The sequence below is a fragment of the Cydia fagiglandana genome, chromosome 24 (genome assembly GCF_963556715.1).
Source record: "Cydia fagiglandana chromosome 24, ilCydFagi1.1, whole genome shotgun sequence".
Lineage (NCBI taxonomy): Eukaryota > Metazoa > Arthropoda > Insecta > Lepidoptera > Tortricidae > Cydia > Cydia fagiglandana.
The window spans coordinates 216991-235305 of NC_085955.1; the positions used below are offsets into that span (position 1 = coordinate 216991).

The following is an 18315-nucleotide window of genomic DNA, read 5'->3' on the forward strand; positions in this document are numbered from 1 at the left end:
ATTTTAGAATCGCGCTGTAATTTATCGCAGAAAATTCACTGCGCGCACTGCGATGAAAAGTCGACGATTTGTTCATTCTCGACTTGGATTTCGTACCAGTCGCTTGTCGTGAAACAATATGCAATCGCTGTATGACTTTGAGTATTTATACCACAAAGGTGATATAAATCTCCTTCTATTTCTATAATTAAACGGTCAACATCTAGCGTCTCATCTTGTAACTCCATTGGAGAAGCAGGTTCCGATATGTTGACGCTTAGAGAGCGAAATGCCGACTGAGGTCCGGGGTGCGATTTTATTATCGCAGTGCGCGCGGGGCCATACAACTCCGTATGCTGCAATTCACTTTGCGACAATCGCGTCGCGAGCAGTCGCGGAAAAATGTGACAAATCACAATTTTAAAATCGCTGCGATTTTTTTGTCGCATATGCGTGCACTGCCATATAAACACATACGTTACATTTCTACGACTAAATTATAGCGCGACAAAAAGTCGTGGTGCGCGCTTGGCCTAACCACAAACTTAGGAAAAATTACTGTCTTGGGTGAGACTTGAACTCACGGCCTCTGGATCGATACTCCAGCGCTCTGCCATCTGAGCCACCAAGACCTCACCCCTAATTTTTCCACATTTAAATTTATTCTAAGCTTAAGCTTCGTTTCATTTCAGAAGGCTGAGAAAATCTACATGATTTTTAGATTTTTAGTGTTTTGTTACCCCAATGCTACCCCATAGTTAGCTATGGAGTAGCAAAAGGAAGGTTATTGTAATAAGAGTAAGCAAGTTAGTATAGTTGGTCAAACCAAATTGTCAGTCAGGAAAACTATCATTTTCTTTTGGATGCTAGTTCTGGTGTAAGACAAAGATAGAATGATTCTCTCTGTTTATGATAAGACAGTCCTTTGACAAACTCTAGTACCAATATTTCTACAGTAATACTTACAAACAGTAAATAACAATAAGTGCAGTAACAACGAGAAGTGTTGTATAAACACCGAAAATTTGAAGCCAGAAAAGGAATAAGGTGTAGTAACAATCTACGTCTACACCCAGTAGGTTAAACATTAGATATCACGTTAAATTTACGCCTTTTCATGTCACTGTTATTTTTTGAGATTTTAATTTAATTTAAATTACATTTTTAAATATTGAATTTTGACAGCCAAAATTACATCATTTTTATGACTTCTGTCCATAGAATTTTTTGACAGATTTTTTCTTCTTTAATTTTATCCTAAAGAGGATTTATAATATTCTATAGCTGGTCAAGCTAATCTTGTCAGTAGAAAAAGGCACGAAATTCAAATTTTCTATGACACAATAATCCTTCGCGCCTACATTTTTTAAATTTGACGCCTTTTTCTACTGTCAAGATTTGCTTTACCCAAGCCCCCTACTCTGTCTGTTCTCTTTCACGGCGCAGCAACTAGTATCATTTCTCTCTCCTTGCTCTTTTAAAAATGCCGTTTGTCAAAAAAGGACAACCATACTGTTGACAAGATGGACTTCAAATCCAAGTGGCCCCTTTTTAGGCGACCCAGGTTGTGCATGTGTGCGTAAAAACGTATATGTGTGCTCTTTTAGGGATGTGAAAAGTCGATTTTAATCATGTTATATATCGATAAATGCTACACAGCGGAACGAAATAGCGATTAATTGAAGCTTCAATATCTTCGTTAAACATAAGCATAATTGAAATGCTAATGGATAATGAATATATTATGATGTAATAAAATATTTCAATTATTGCGGACCACCTATTTTAGTAGGTATTTATGTATTTTAATTAAATATCTGAACTTTCCCTTGGTTCTCTCCTGGGGCGTGACTATAAAATTGTGATCTGATAACCACAATAAAGAATAAAAGCGTTTTTGTTCATTTTAGGTATAGTTAAACCTTTGAAGTAAAATTAAAATTGCAAGAAATGTCGATAGTTTATCGATATGACTTTATCGACATCGTTACAGCAAAGTGGGTCGCTTTGTTAATCGTACACTAAACAAAAAGTGGTCCCACTGACAGCTCGCTTGGAAGGCATCTGTATATATTTTTATATCTATGGCTTTACCCAAGGGCCCAACCTTTTCTGTTCTCTTTCACGACGCAGCAACTAGTATCATTTCTCTCTCCTCGCTCTTTTAAAATGCCGTTTGTCAAAAAAGGACAACCATACTGTTGACAAGGTGGACTTCCAATCAAGTGTTGCCTTTCTTGATGCGCCCAGGCTGTGTATGTGTGCGTAAAAACGTATATGTGTGCTCTTTTAGGGATGTGAAAAGTCGATTTTAATCATGTTATATATCGATAAACGCTACACAGCGGAACGAAATAGCGATTAAGTGAAGCTTCAATATCTTCGTTAAACATAAACATAATTGAAATGCTAATGGATAATGAATATATTATAATATAATAATATAATTCAATTATTGCGGAACACCTATTTTAGGAGGTATTTATGTATTTTAATTAAATATCTGAACTTTCCCTTGGTTCCCTGCTGGGGCGTGACTATAAAATTGTGATTTGATAACCACAATAAAGAATAAAAGCGTTTTTGGTCATTTTAGGTATCGTTAAGCCTTTGAAGTAAAATTAAAATTGCAAGAAATGTCGATAGTTTATCGATATGACTTTATCGACATGGCTACAGCAACGTGGGCCTCATTGTTAATCGTACACTAAACAAAAGTGGCAACAGCTCGGAGTAATTAACAACGGAGACGCCATGTCTAAAATTTTCGGTACAAAATAGTCTGCCGTTTTTTGCGGGGGAGGGGCACATCAAATGTATAGGTACGTCATGTCAGATAAACGTCAGTCCATACATATGGTTGACCATTGGCCGCCTATTTTCGACAGAGGGGAAAGCCTGTTAATGGCGGCTCCATTGTTAATTACTCCGAGGGCAACAGTGACAGCTCGCTGAGACACCGTCTATATATATATTATGTCTATGGCTTTACCAAATTTATATATATATATATCAAAGAATATAATACTCACTAGGAGAAGAACGGTAACTCCATACAAAAAAATGTCCCCAACCGTTTATACGTTTATACTAGTGGCGCCGTCTTTGTGTACCAATGGAACTAAAGTTGACAACTACCAACTATTGGTAGGTAGTAATTCTGTTGCATGGACTTATAAGATGGACTGCATTGTCACTTTTTTTGCCATACTAAATTGAACTTTATCACCGAGCCAGAAAGACGTTCGTACCAGACTAGAGAAAACGGTCCACTTGAGATAGCAAAGGTGGGTCGCGGTGTCTCACTCGCACGTGTTGCCAATATTAAAAATATACCATTGTGGTAGTATTTATATAAATATACTACTCAAATTAAATAACTTCTTATATTATTTAAATGCTATATTCAGAGTAAGGTTCTGATATCTTTTAAGAAATTTGTAAATAAGTATGATGTCAATATTATTACCTGATTTAACCAAGCATGTGGACAACAAAAAAAAACCTTTTATTTTGGTGTGGTAGACATTGTAGAAACTTTGAATGTTAATTGGTATCCCTATCGTCATGACATGTTATCAAAACACGTGAATGCAAAATTTCCTAAAAATGGTGAATAAATGTTGCGTTAAAGGTTGTGGGAGTGAAAGAATTTCTAATTGTGGAATATTGTTATACCAGGAAGCCACAATTATTACATTTTGCGATAAAAATACAAGACAACATTGTCAAACTCATTAGGGTGACTATGATGTCGGCACGATGAGAATCAGTGTTACACAATTTTTATTAGGTACTTAAGTAAGTTTATATAAATAGGTATGTATTTATTTCGGCATGTTTAAATTGGTGAAATGAGAGCCAATACAGAATAAATAATTGCCAAAATTGAAATCCAAAGTCCTTAAACATTACAGACACATTTATGCATTGTTATAATAATAATAAACACATTGATAATAAAAGAAAAATAGAACTTTATCGTAATTTACTGACTTTTGGGACGATACCAGAAACGTTACTGGGAATTTACCCTCTTTGGAAAATTAACTAAGAACGGCACATCACTAATTTCTTTACATTTCACGACTCTTCTCTTTTCGCATACGTGGCCTAGCACCGTGAACATAAAGGAGTAATTACAGTAACAGAGAAAGATGCTCGCAATTTGCAAACTTCGATGTCTATGGTCCAGTGACAAGCGTCCTAGTTAAAAACGATAGCAAGCGGGCGTAGCGGACCCACGCGACCCTCAGGCAGTTACGAATTTGCCCTAAGACCGAGTAGGCCCGGGCCTAGGGCGGCCAGATATTCTGGGCGGCAGTCTATATGATGGGTGCTGAGAAAGGGGGGGGGCGGCTAGAGCTTGCTATGTTGGGCTTGGGGCCTAAGGCGGCAAATACTGTATGTAATTCCTCCACTGTCCTGAGAGCCGACCCCGTTGCGACTTTGTCGCACTTGTAAATTCGTACGTAAGTGTGACAGAGAGGCAACACGTCGAACATGGTTCACAGTAGACCCTCTGGTTCTGTCAGCATATTTGTCTCTCTATCTCTCTCACTCATACCTGTGTTCTTGACAGACGTTACGGCGGACCACCTTCCTGACGATCGACCATGTTCGTGGTCCAGTACCTACGCCTACTAGTAAGAGCTTTTCTTCTTCACTTGGTCCCTCAATACTGAGGATCGTGACATCATATCCTTCTGTTGAAGACCAGGTTCCTCCATAGGGTTCTCTTCCTCGCCAAGCGCATGGCCTCGTGCAGTTTTAAGTGCATAGGTGCCGTAATGTGAACACACCATTTAGAACAACTAAATTAAGTACCTAAGGTTGTGTGAAGCGTTTTACAGAAGAGAAAAAACTATATCCATCCCTTTTTAGGCGAAAAGACAGTATGATTTCTATTACTAATATAACTATGCACGATTAAGAAAAGATCCTGGTCAAACTATATATTTCAATGTTATCCTAATATCCCACATACATAAGACGTATGGTCACCCTAATTAGAAAGAGATACAACGGCCCACCTTGACTATCTCATGTGGACACACTTTTTGGCCAATGTCCGCCATCCAGTTATGTTTAATGTCCATGTTCTGTTGATAAACATATTTGTTATCTTCATATGCAAGATGCAAATATTACCCCTTGTTTGTGGTATTATCAATTGATTTAAATAAAAGGCATGTTTATGTTTATAACATTATATATATTATTTATTAAAAAATGTTTTACATATAAAAATATACACTGAAAACTGGCAACTGGCAACTTAATAAAAAAATAGACATTAATAAAGCGTATTCACAAAGTTTTCAGTACCTTTTATACAAATAACATTAGGCATGCCTACCTATTACACTTTACACACAGATACACTACACTTTACACACGGCATTTTACACAGATTTCCAACTTGTATTCATACATTTCTTCACGGTTAATTAATACGCTTTCCAGATACGTTATGACTCGGTTCCTTCTGAACCCACTAAAGTTGTAAATTTCACTCTGGCTGCTTCAACAGCCGTTACTCCGCATTTAGCACATTTTCTATGTGCATTGCTGTAATCCATGTAGGTACAGACGTACAGTCTTAAGTGGTACGTAGCGGTACACGTTGTATGTATTATTTAAAGAGTTAATAAATAAAATTTTCGTTATGAACTTTAACCACAGCAGTTGGACAGAGTCATTGACAAATATATTTTTTATTATGGTGGGTAGACGTACCTACCCTCCATATATTTTATGAACATTGATAAAGACAGTTGGAAGCAAATATTCATTATAAAACTTAATCGCATGTAATTAAGTTTTAAGCGTTTTAAGTCCCGTTTTATGATTAATATTGTATAAAATTCGTGATAATTTAAATCAGAGTTGGGAGCAATGTTGCTGTAGAAAAATGTTTTTATTTTTATTACTCGCAACTTTTTCCCGGAGGCCAACGCACACATAGAAGCTTAAGGCGCACACATGCGCAATTATTTGGGGACATAACTTTCTTAGGAAGTGAACAGGCCTTGATATATATATATATACTTGGTCAAGCAGATTATGTCAGTAGAAAAAGGCGGCAAATTTGAAAACTGTAGGCGCGAAGGGATATCTTCTCATAGAAAATTTGAATTTCGCGCCTTTCTCTACTGTCAAGATTTGCTTTACCAACTATATATATTTTTTTTTAATATTATAAATTGATTTTATTTTGCATAGTAAGATTTCGCAGTTACGTGCAGTATCAAAACGTCGAATTGTCATATGACTATGAACAGTAATACCAACATTACAGGCGTCCTCCATCTTGCTGGGGGCAGCTGACATTTGTTTGCGAGAGAAAAACCTCGGGAATATAGCAAACACTCGCTCAAAATGGGTGCCTCTGCGATTCCTATTGCTGTTTTCACCATCCTATGGGGCGTCGTTGGTATTGTGTGCCCCTTCTTTGCCCCTAAGGGTCCCAACAGAGGGTAAGTTTTACGTATATCCAGGCACTTAATGATTCACCTATATTTGGCTCTCAAAGTGATTAAACTAACGTTTCACCACTATATTCCAGGATTATCCAGGTGGTGTTGATGCTAACAGCTGCCACATGTTGGTTATTGTAAGTATTCTTACATTTCTCGTTTGATAAAGTTGATAGTCTTGTTACAAAGACACTCTTCGTTTTGTCTCTTTACGGTTTATGGCTAACTACTAATACACCTTCTACGGTGCAAATATTTGAAATATGTTAGAAATATTATAAGTCCATGCTATCTTTCAAACATCATGCTATTTTTATGCTAGAAACCCGTCCATATCAACCATAACTAATTTCTGACCCATTAATGTGTTTTATAAATTATTCTTGATACTGTTAACTCATAGATAAAAGGAGAAAGAAAAGAAGAAGTGTGTTAAGTAGTAATTGAGGCCAGGAAAACAAATCTTGTCTATACCTTATTGGTTCATTAAACCACAGAAATCATTCTGCATTAAGTCGCCTGCAATCTTTAGTATTGTCCAGTGTAGTGTGTAAATATCTTGAAACAAACTAATTGCATAGTTATAATACTCCTACAAAAATGTCAGTAACCCGCATACATATCCATGTGGTTCAGTGAAGGGGACGGACTGGAAATCAGCACTGCGCCATAGAGAAATAATGTAATACAAAAGTGCTCACTCCATACATCAGTTTTGGGGCCAGAAATATTAGTATTTCCATAGCAACTTTCATAGTCGACATCTAGCATCGAGTAGTGGAATTATCAGCACTGCTAAGTAGCAGTAGTAGTACTGTCAAGTGACAATAGATGTAGCACCGACCGGAAACTCTAATCTCAACAATATAAGACTTTCCGATCGGTGACTGCGCTGACAATTTCTAATGAAATGGTTGACACAATGTATGCTGAGCCCATTCCTTTTGTCGCACATGCAAATCTTTTAATGTTGTAATCTCTCTGATTACTTTTTGTGCGGCAATAAATGGTGTCTTAATCTTTAAGAGTAAGCTATATATCTTTTGCACTTTGTTGCAAGTGGCCGTAGGCTGTAATGACTGTGGTTATTACTTATCTATTTTATTATTCACCAACTTGTACAGCCATGTAGATTGTACAAGTCATACAATACAGGCCATTACTCCAGATTGCTCAGTGACCAATGTAATGGCATTATCCAAATATTTTTCCTTAAAACCTATAATGTGTCACCTATTGGGGCTTGTGCACAAATCACGCGAGGTCCGATGGGGGAGGGGGGGTCACGAAAAAATCACGATAGATCACGTTGGGGCAGGGGGGGTATAAAGGAAACCTCACGTGTATTTTTCTACAGTGAACGAAACTAAGAAAAAAAACCTACCATATAAGTAGATACTTTTTCTCGGTTTCTTTAAACATGGATCTTCACTCTGCACTTCAAAATAGCGAGTCTATTTAACGAAAATATAAAAATAAACACGATTTTCTATGTACAGTCGACGTCAAAGAGAAATTTACAGCCAAAGTAACAAAAAAATGTTTACACGACCTAAATGCTATGAAAATAAACTCGTGTAAATAATTTTTTGTAACGTTAGTCGTAAAGATCTCTTTGACGTCGACTGTACAAGACAATTTCTCTTAAAATTAGGTCAAATGAAAAAACTTCAAAAAAATACACGTGAGGTTGTGTAGGGGGAGGGGGGTAGCCAAAAACCTCACCAAATATCACCATAGGGGGGGGGGGGTCAAAAAGTAGCCGAAAACACCTCGCGTGATTTGTGCACAACCCCTTGACTGTAAGTTGCTAAAAGATTATACTGTTGTATTGAAATCCACTCAATGTCAAATGTAAGGTCAGTTTACTTACTGTTAGCTGTTTCCTGCTTAATATTTTTCTGGTTCTTGTTATATTACAAAAGTCCTGTTCTATTACAATAAAATGTACTTTATTTTACACGTAAAAGAATTGGTTTGTACTTGTCACAAGACATGAGAAAGAATGGCTGGTCCAAATTGGAAAAGAATAACACAAGACCGTGAAAAATGGATGTCTTTGGAAGAGAAAATGGATGCCTTCACCTACGGGTTCCTACAAATTAAATTAACAAAATTATATTAACAAACTTTATGTATAATGAAAGGAAATAAAAGGCTTTTTATTTTATTTACTTGTCACAAGTTAATTGTATCCCTGTATCATTCCAGCTGGCTGTGCGCGTACATGGCGCAGATGAACCCGCTCATCGGGCCCAGACTCAGCAACGAGACCCTCATCTGGATGGCGCGCAAATGGGTAAATAACATCATAATTTAGTCTATAGTTCGTTTTTTCAGCATTAGAAAGAAGGTAGGCGATCTTGACATGTATTCTAATTGAAAAACCGGGCAAGTGCGAGTCGGACTCGCGCACGAAGTGTTCCGTACCATAAGCGAAGTCTTAGTAATAGGGTCCCGTTTTACCCTTTGGGTACGGAACCCTAAAAACGCTTTTTAAAAATCAATAACTATTACTCATGAAAGCAGAAGAATATAAATGATCGTATTAGATTTATAAATGTTACGTATTTGCCGTGACTTATTTATAAAACGTGTTTTTTAATCAATAGACTCGCTATTTTGAAGTGCAGAGTGAAGATTTATGTTTAACGAAACCGAGAAAAAGTATCAACTCATGTGGTAGGTTTTTTAGTGTTCCGTACAAAACTTTGTTTACGGAACACTTATGGGATCACTTCGGTCTTGCAAATTTTGTCTTAGTTTCGTTCACTGTAGAAAGATACACGTGAGGTTTCCTTATACCCCTCTCCCCCAACGTGATCTATCGTGATTTTTTCGTGACCCCATCCCCCCACGAACCTCGCGTGATTTGTGCACAAGCCCTAATATTACAAGCAGAAGGAGTTGAGAATCGAGTTCCGGTTAGTTTGGTTATAATATTAGCTGAAAATGTTTCGGTCGTCGCAACATGTATTGTCAAGTAGCAGTACTGGTAATTCCGCTACTCGACGCTAGATGTCGACTACGAAATAACAGTCGTTTTGTTACCATGTATGGAGTGAGCAATCAATGTACTTTTTAGGGTTCCGTACCCAAAGGGTAAAACGGGACCCTATTACTAAGACTTCGCTGTCCGTCCGTCCGTCCGTCCGTCCGTCCGTCTGTCTGTCACCAGGCTGTATCTCACGAACCGTGATAGCTAGACAGTTGAAATTTTCACAGATGATGTATTTCTGTTGCCGCTATAACAACAAATAGTAAAAACAGAATAAAATAAAGATTTAAATGGGGCTCCCATACAACAAACGTGATTTTTGACCAAAGTTAAGCAACGTCGGGCGGGGTCAGTACTTGGATGGGTGACCGTTTTTTTTTTTTGCTTTTTTTTTTGCATTATGGTACGGAACCCTTCGTGCGCGAGTCCGACTCGCACTTGCCCGGTTTTTTCTCTATGCCGACGCTCTGGAAACTCTTCTCTCTTAAAAACGACCAAATATGAGTCGGATATGCGCACCAAGCCTACATCACATTTATTTAAGTATTTTTTTTTGTTAGTTCGTCTCACGCTTGAACTTCTTACAGGTTTTCCTGTAACCTATAGTTTTCGTACAAATTGGCTGCGATGCGACAGACGGACGCACAGACAGACATTCGTGACTCGAGTGATCCAATAAGGGTTCCGTTTTTTCCTTTCGGACGGAACCCTAAAAACGAGATTTAGGTACTTCCATCTTCCGCCCGTGCGAAGCTGGGGCGGGTCGCTAGTATCATAAAAGAAACTTATAGTTTATAGTTCGTTTTTTTAGCATTAGAAAAAAAGGTAAGCGATCTTGACAAGTCTTTTAATTGGAAAATGCTTTTTAAAAATCAGTAACTGTTACTTATGAAAGCAGAAGAATATAAATGATCGTATTAGATTCATAATTGTTACATATTTGCCGTGACTTATTTTTAAAACGGAGGCCGCCGGAAGACGCTGGATGCGGATCGCTTCCAACCGGTACGAATGGAGGTCCAAGGGGGAGGCCTATGTTCAGCAGTGGACGTCTTATGGCTGAGATGATGATGATAATGATTTTTAAAACGTGTTTTTTAATTAAAAGTCACATCAAGATTGTTTACCTTTTTTCTAATGCAAAAAAAAACGAACTATAGTGGCAACGTGCACGTGTTAGTAAACAAGCACACGTGCCAGTCACCGCGGCCCGTTTACTAGATGCCCTGATAACCCGCGACCCGCGCTGGAATGCACCACACTTACTACGCTGCAATAGGATGACACATGATGAAGTTTATAACAACAGATCGTTTAGAAGTTCGGTTTATTTTCCTTATTGGAGAATGGTGCCATCATATCATCATATGTGACGTTCCACGACAAAAGGTACCTTATGGCGGCTAGCGCTTACGTCGCATAGCGTAGCAAAAATATTGGAGCGGCGTTAATAATAGCGTAAGCGCCAACCGCCAGAAGGTACCTTTAACCGTGAGACGTCACATATGGTGGTGGTATCATTTGATATTTGCCAGTCGCTTTTCGATGAAGGAAACCATCGTGAGGAAACCGGAATAATCCCGATAAGGCCTTGTTTCCCCTCTGGGTTGGAAGGTCAGATGGCAGTCGCTTTCGTAAAAACTAGTGCCTACGTCAAATCATGGGATTAGTTGTCAACCGGACCCGCTTGACAACTAATCCCGGGGTCCGCTTGACAACTAATCCCATGATTTGACGTAGGCACTAGTTTTTACGAAAGCGACTGCCATCTGACCTTCCAACCCAGAGGGTAAACTAGGCCTTATTGGGATTAGTCCGGTTTCCTCACGATGTTTTCCTTCACCGTAAAGCGACTGGTAAATATCAAATGATATTTCGTACATAAGTTCCGAATAACTCATTGGTACGAGCCGAGGTTTGAACCCGCGACCTCCGGATTGCAAGTCGCACGCTCTCACCGCTAGGCCACCAGCGCTTCAACAATCGATTGACACTGGTCTTCATCAAAATTCTACGAGTTCTCAGCACCCTCTATTTATAAAACCATTGGCGCACTTGTCATCTCATAACGTCTACAGATCCCTTGCATGAACTATAGGGGGCAGCATAGGAGCCGTCGATTTTTGGCGCGAGGCGTAAATGTGTCGCTTATTTATTTATTTAATCTTTATTGCACAAAAGTAAATCTTATAGTACAAAAGGCGGACTTAATGCCATAAGGCATTCTCTACCAGTCAACCTTAAGGCTAAGCAGAGAGCTTATGCTTCCGATGTAGCCTAAATACAAGATGGCAGAAGTGGCAGAACCTACTATGCATAAGGACACGTACCGACGAGAACGGTAGCACTTGCTTTGGCAATGTACATGTGCACAGCATATGTTTCCGATTCAGGCCACAATTTATGGCAGACCCTCCAACGCGCACGGTTCCTTAGAGAATATTCACTTCTTTCCTTCAAAACTGCGTAGCGAGCTTCGCGTATTATTCCCTATTCGGGAAGCCCCAATGCTTTTCTCGTTACTTTACGAAGCACGAAGTCAAGTTCGACATTGTACGTGCTATAAACTATAAATGACGCCACAACACGTGTAAGTGTCTCCACGTGTGTCGTCCATTCACGCCACGCACGCGGAAGCGCAGCACGCCAAAATTGTAGACCAATTTAAAGTTATCAGTTTAGGCAGATGTCCCACCGCCGACGAGAGCTGAGTAGAGATTTATTTATTTATTGATCAAATAAGTTACAATAAAACCAAGGCACTGTGAAACTACAAAATAAATAAATATTAGGGGACATCTTACCCAGATCAACCTAGTCCCAAACTAAGCAAGGCTTGTACTATGGGTGCTAGGCGACGATATGCATACTAAAAGAAAATACCAGGAGAGGAATTTAGCAAATATTTGTGACAGTTCTACAGCAGAATCTAACACTCAAATAAAACACACACACACACATCTAACACTAATTAAACCTAAACTACACACACGTCAAATAATTTAAAGAAAAAATATTACACAATATTAATACCCTCAAAATAAATTCTTAAAATAAATATATAATCAATGTCCATAAAATTCATTAATGCTATAAAAGGCCTTTATCATTAAATATTTTTTGAGAACTGACACATCTCATAAGAAGTTGCCTCTTTAATTTCCGGGCTCAAGCTATACAGAGGGGCTTAGTTATCTTTATCTCTGTACTCTCTCTGCAGTTTACAGTACATAGGTAAACAAGCACACTTTTTGAACGCTATATATTATAATAATGGAGCTAGATTTTTTGCAAATGATACAACAGCTGTCTCAACGTAGCCATGATCTTACGAGGGCTGCTACTTATGTATCCGGAAACACAAAAAATAAGAAATATCTATAGTTATAAATGGTTTTATTGCATTTGTATTTGTCCACCAAGATGAATGATGCACTTTTGCAAATGTTGAAACGACTTTTCATAGCACTTTTTCCATTCTGATCTTGGTATACAAGACGTGCATTTTGTAGGCAAGAACGGCTCTTTCGCGAGTTTTTCTTTTTTTTTTAACCAAATGTTCATGTTATATCTTACAAATGCTCGTCATATTATTGCCATGAGATGCCTCTATCTTGCGATATGTACTAAAACCATCTTGCATTATGAGCTCGTTCACAGCATCTATATTTTGTGGGATGACAGCCGATTTTGAGTGTTTTTTTTTAAATTCGTCCTACTGTAAATACCGTAATATACTACGACCACAATTTATTCACTAAAACATTGACCTTCGATGGAACTTACTCCCCAAAAGTCGAAAAAAGTCGATCCATGCACTATTTTTGAGTTTATCCACTCCGAACATCGTAAAAAAAACATCTGCACGAAAATTTTCACAAGTAAATCCGTTGAAGGTGCAACAAAGAATTTTTAAAAATAATGCTACAATGTAAAACCAATTGATAGACATGTGAAACAAACTGTATTTTGCTTCCAAAGAGTTCCATTTTTATATGTTATATATATATATATTTAATATAGTTCCAGTAAGTGACCCATTCCGGATACATAAGTAGCAGCCTATGTAATTACATGTTTGAGCGTGCCAAAGAAATTGCCATAAACTCGAATAATTGCTCATTTTGCTGTTGAAATTCCTCACTTTATCATCCATAAATACATTGCGGCCTATTTCGACTGCGCGTTCATATAGCAGCGCGTTATAGCACCCACTTTGCTGCCAAAATTGGCGCGCCGACTGCCAAGTCTGTTGAGGGGCAATTTGGGAAGCTATGTACTGTAGGGCCACTGACATTTGTTAATGGGAGAAACGCGCAAAGTTAAGCGCAGATGGCGCGGCTATCGGTAAAAAATAGTCGTTGGATGTGCCAAAACTGGGGCCGATTTTTGAATTCCGATCGCTCGATTTCGGCACTCGAAAATCGGTGGAAAACGGAGAAATGCAAATTTAGAAATACGAGGGATAGAAATTGGGAATCGAGTGGTATTGACCGCTCGTTTTCAATTCTATTTGTAGAATTTAAGTGCCTAGTATTGGAGATTGAACGAAATACTCACGAAATCCAGCGGTAGAAATTCAAAAATCGGGCTCCTGTGGGACTTTCAATCTTGGAGGTCGCGGGTGAATGCGAATGTCCAATGATATCATACCTAAGTTCCGGCAGGCGTGGCTCACTCCACGATTTCGTCGCTTTGCAACAAGTACAGGTAGCTATAAGTACATCCGTCCCACACCAACTTTGGTGGCTACCAATAAGCCGCGCGTGGCGCTGTCGCCACCTAGCGGTCATATCTGTCCTAATCGTAACAGACGCGTTTTGTTAGAGAGAGAATCTTCTGTACCTAGTACTATTATTTATTCTGTGGTTCCGGTAAGAAAGAACCATGGTTTGGACACTTTGAACCCGCGACCTCCGGATTGAAAGTTGCGCGCCTTCACCGCTAGGCTTCGCTGTAAAGAAAATAAAAAAATATTGTTGATATGCGTGCCGTGTAGGCCGGGCTTCACCAATTGTAAGTGTTGTCTGCGGAGCATAATGCCAACTCTTAAATAAATGCTCTCGTTTTAAAATACGGTACGCCTTTCCCGAAATACACTCAAAATATTCGGTGAGTTTCGCCTGAAAATCTTTTAAATATGTCCCATCCGATAGCTCGTATTGCCTATTTAGAACTACATATTTGGAGTAAGTAGGTATTACTACTCAATTTCCTTCCATTTTCCATCCTTATTTTTACATTTGACTGTACACAATGAAACTTGACTGATACTTAAGGCCCCCCCCCCCCACATCTAGCGTCTTTCGAGCGTCGGCGTCTGTCGGCGTCTGGTCAGCGCTATGGAAAATGACGTCGCTGCGCAGTTGCGTCGACGTTGCGTCGAGCAGCGGCCATAGAGTTGTAGACGCCGACACTCGAAAGACGCTAGATCTGGGGGGGGGGCCTAAATACAGCAAATGTCAGTTGTGTACAACTCAGGCCAATTAAAGAATACCCCTACCAAAGAGAATTACTAGCCTTCAGTCAGAAGTGCATATACTTGGAAAAATTCGACCTATGCCGCTGTGGCCCGGTGGCCGAATGGCACAGGCACCTGCCGCGATAGCAGAGGACGCTGGTTCGATTCCAGCCTGGGGCAATGGAGGCCTTGGTCACTTTTACTTAGTATAAGTATAGGACATTTATTTCAGTTTATAATCTTGAGGAAGGTTTAGTTACGTATCTAATTTGTTAAGGTTTGCCCGAGCAAAGCCGGGCCGGGTCTCTAGTATATCATAAAACAAATTAATTTAGCAAACTAGTTATGTTTATTAAGACACTTTAATTTTAAATGTTTATTTTTACTTTTATTCTATTTTAATTGAATCCGTTTTTGTTCCAGGGCAACCCCATCAATATGACTGCGTAGATCAGCGGCCACTTCTTATTTAATTCCACCTCTATTTGATGTGATATCTCCCTAACATCGAGGGACTATTCAATAACATCAAAAACATTATGTATTATTCCTTATGTATTGTGAAAACCTGTAACATCTTGGGACTTTATTTATTATTAAAAATAATACAAACACCTTTAATATTTGTGAATATATCTCCCTAACATCGAGGGACCTGTTGAATTTAATGTAATAATAAAATAATATGGAACATTAATTGTAAGCCCGTTCAAGTGAAAAGTATTTAAAGATCATTCCGCGTTCTCGACTGTCGAAGTGTAAACTGTGTGAAGCTCTGTTTAAATGTATTGTAGATATTTTATTTCAATAAAGTTATGTGAGTTAAGACGTTTCTGTTTTATTGCCAACTTTATAGATTAACCTCTCCTAGGATAGCGGTGCCGCCATACAGCGGCTGTCTCCATACAAAATAATAAGGCTAAAATATGCATGGAGTATAGTATTTTATATGGAGAAGGCCGCTATATGTCGGCACCGCTATCCTAGGAAACAAAGCTTAAGAGACTTTAATGGTAACATTCCATTTCTAGCCGCAGCTGCACTACCGGTACTGAACGCGTCGCTGCATGTCATTGTCAATTTCCATAGTAAAATTAACAGTGCAGCTGTCGTTGGAAATGGACTGTCACCTTAAATCGTTTTAATTGTGACTTAGCTATGTCTTGTATTTGTAAGAAGGACCAGAATAAATGACAAATTAAGTAATTGAGGCTTTTAGGACGTTTATGGGGAAAGTATTAAAGTTATAAGTTTTTTTATGGTTTCATAACAAAAAGGTAAAAAGGCCACCCTTATCGCACGACTCTGCCAATGTAGATTACACACTGATAGCAGTATGTCACATCGCGGGGACAACTTAAGCTAGGGTCTGTGCCACTCTGTGCGGAAAGAGAAGAGTCGTAGAATATAGTCTGTGTCTGGGGCATGGGGCTTTAAATCCAGGGCTTGATTTTTACTCGCTAAACTGAGTTACTTTTACTATGGGACTAACCCTAAAATCGGGGATTTTTTTTTGGCTTTTCCATAGAAAACGACGACATCTGATGAGCCAAAATGTATGAAAAACTGAAAAAAAAATTCGCGATTTAGGGGTTGGTGCCATAATAAAAGTTGCTCAGTTTAGCGAGCAGAATCGAGCCCTGGCGGCGTAGCACGGTCGCGTTTTTATCCCTTGTCACCATGCCTGTCACGTTCTAACAAGTATGTAAGTGCGAAAGGGACGCGCATAGTGATAGTCGATAAAAATGGAACCGTGCTGCGCCCGCTGGATTTAAAGTCCCATGGTCAGACACACCCTGTATGGGCTCCCCTACATTTCACGGCTCTTTCCGCACAGACTAACGATTTGAAATACCTTAGTTAATGTAAACAAGGCTAACCCAGACGCATTGAGTTCAGACAACACGTTTTACATCATGCAACTCTCGTGTGCCGAGATTATCGTATCAAAGAGTTTCCTCATACCATCGCACACACTCGTAACTGTCCGTGGACCTTATGCCTTTTGTAATAAGGTTCACCGATGGACAGTTATAATTAAGTGTTGCTGTTTATACGCGGATCCGCGTTCCGGCCTACGAGCGCATAAAACTATCTTCGCCTCAGCTATAGCTATGAATAGAACTATCGATATTATAGTTATATACCTATCTTTAACGTAAGGCACATGCCGTAGGTAGGTACGGTCAGCCAAGAAAGTGCTACCACTTTTCGACTCTATCAATCAGACGATAGAGTCGAAAAATGGTAGACCACTTTCTTGGCTGACTGTACGAGTAGATAATAGGTACGTAAGATACGTGACAGCCGTAATCAGCATCGGTATTTTCTCGGCCTCTTTATCTTGACTTGAAACAGATTTGCATGCGCGTGACATTTGTTTTAAATTGACTCAATATATATGTATAATACCAACCTACATTATATATGTACATTGTGTATTATAAGGGCGGTAAACAAGAATTAGAAAGAAACGAACGAGTGTGAATTGAAGCCAGAAACCGAAGGCCCTCGCCTTCGTATTAATTCCCGTACAGTCACCTGCATTAATATGTTACACTTTGAAAGCCGCAACAATATGTGACATGTATATAAGTAGGTACTCATATCGCTCTACAAATAAGATTGTGCTATATATATATTATTGCGAGATGAGGCACTTGTCCCACCAAGAGCAGTGGCGTAGCTAGAGGATATGGCGCCCGGGGCAGGCACCAAATTTGCGCCCCACCCCCCCTCCCAAACGAAATGAACTAACAAAAGGGTTACTTTTTTACTTATTAAAGTTTACTTTTAATTGAGACAAATAAGTGTTTTTTAGTACATCGGTGGCTAACAAGCTTACGACCCACCTGATAGTAAGCGGTCACCGCATCCTATGGACGTCTATATACACTCCAGAGGCGTTACATGCGCGTTGCCGACCATTTTAAAACTTATACACTTATTTTTTGGAGATCTCCTTAGACTTAAAGGTTCAATATCGCTTGTGAGTTTGGGATCGTAGACTATTAATAGGTACAGCGCACCTTTGAACTGATTTGAAGGGTCCAAGGTGGCATTCAGATGCTCCTGCCCAAAGGTGACAGCAGTACTCAATAAATGGGATCTGTTTACCCCAGAGTAAAGTATCGCCTCCCTTTATTGAGCACACCGAGTTTTTTGGGATACGAGCGCAGCCTACCCAGCAAGGTGGCTACGAAATCATTGGACGTCACTGATAGAGATGTCAACACCGAGGCTCCCAATACTCTCTGACATGGGAAGGCTTGTGCCTTGAAAAATTAGGTTTTCTTAGCGCTAAACGCGCAAAATTGAGTCTTGGTGGGATTGAATTGGACTAAATTGTCCCGATCCCACACCGAAACTCTGGATAGAATGCTCTCAATACCTGACAC

General features: G+C 39.1%; 1 protein-coding gene and 1 non-coding gene across 2 annotated transcripts; one reads left to right on the forward strand and one right to left on the reverse strand.

Annotated features, from left to right (window-relative positions):
* Nucleotides 1-538: 538 nt before the first annotated feature.
* Nucleotides 539-611, reverse strand: Trnad-auc (transfer RNA aspartic acid (anticodon AUC)). Its single transcript has one exon. It is a non-coding gene; the product is annotated as a tRNA-Asp (tRNA).
* Nucleotides 612-6256: 5645 nt separating this feature from the next.
* On the forward strand, nt 6257-15745 carry LOC134676520 (V-type proton ATPase subunit e 2-like). Its single transcript, XM_063534904.1, has 4 exons — nt 6257-6458; nt 6548-6595; nt 8670-8757; nt 15341-15745. Exons 1-4 carry the CDS (start codon nt 6361-6363, stop codon nt 15365-15367), a joined length of 261 nt encoding a protein of 86 aa, XP_063390974.1. The 5' UTR covers nt 6257-6360; the 3' UTR covers nt 15368-15745.
* The last annotated feature ends 2570 nt before the right edge of the window (nt 15746-18315 follow it).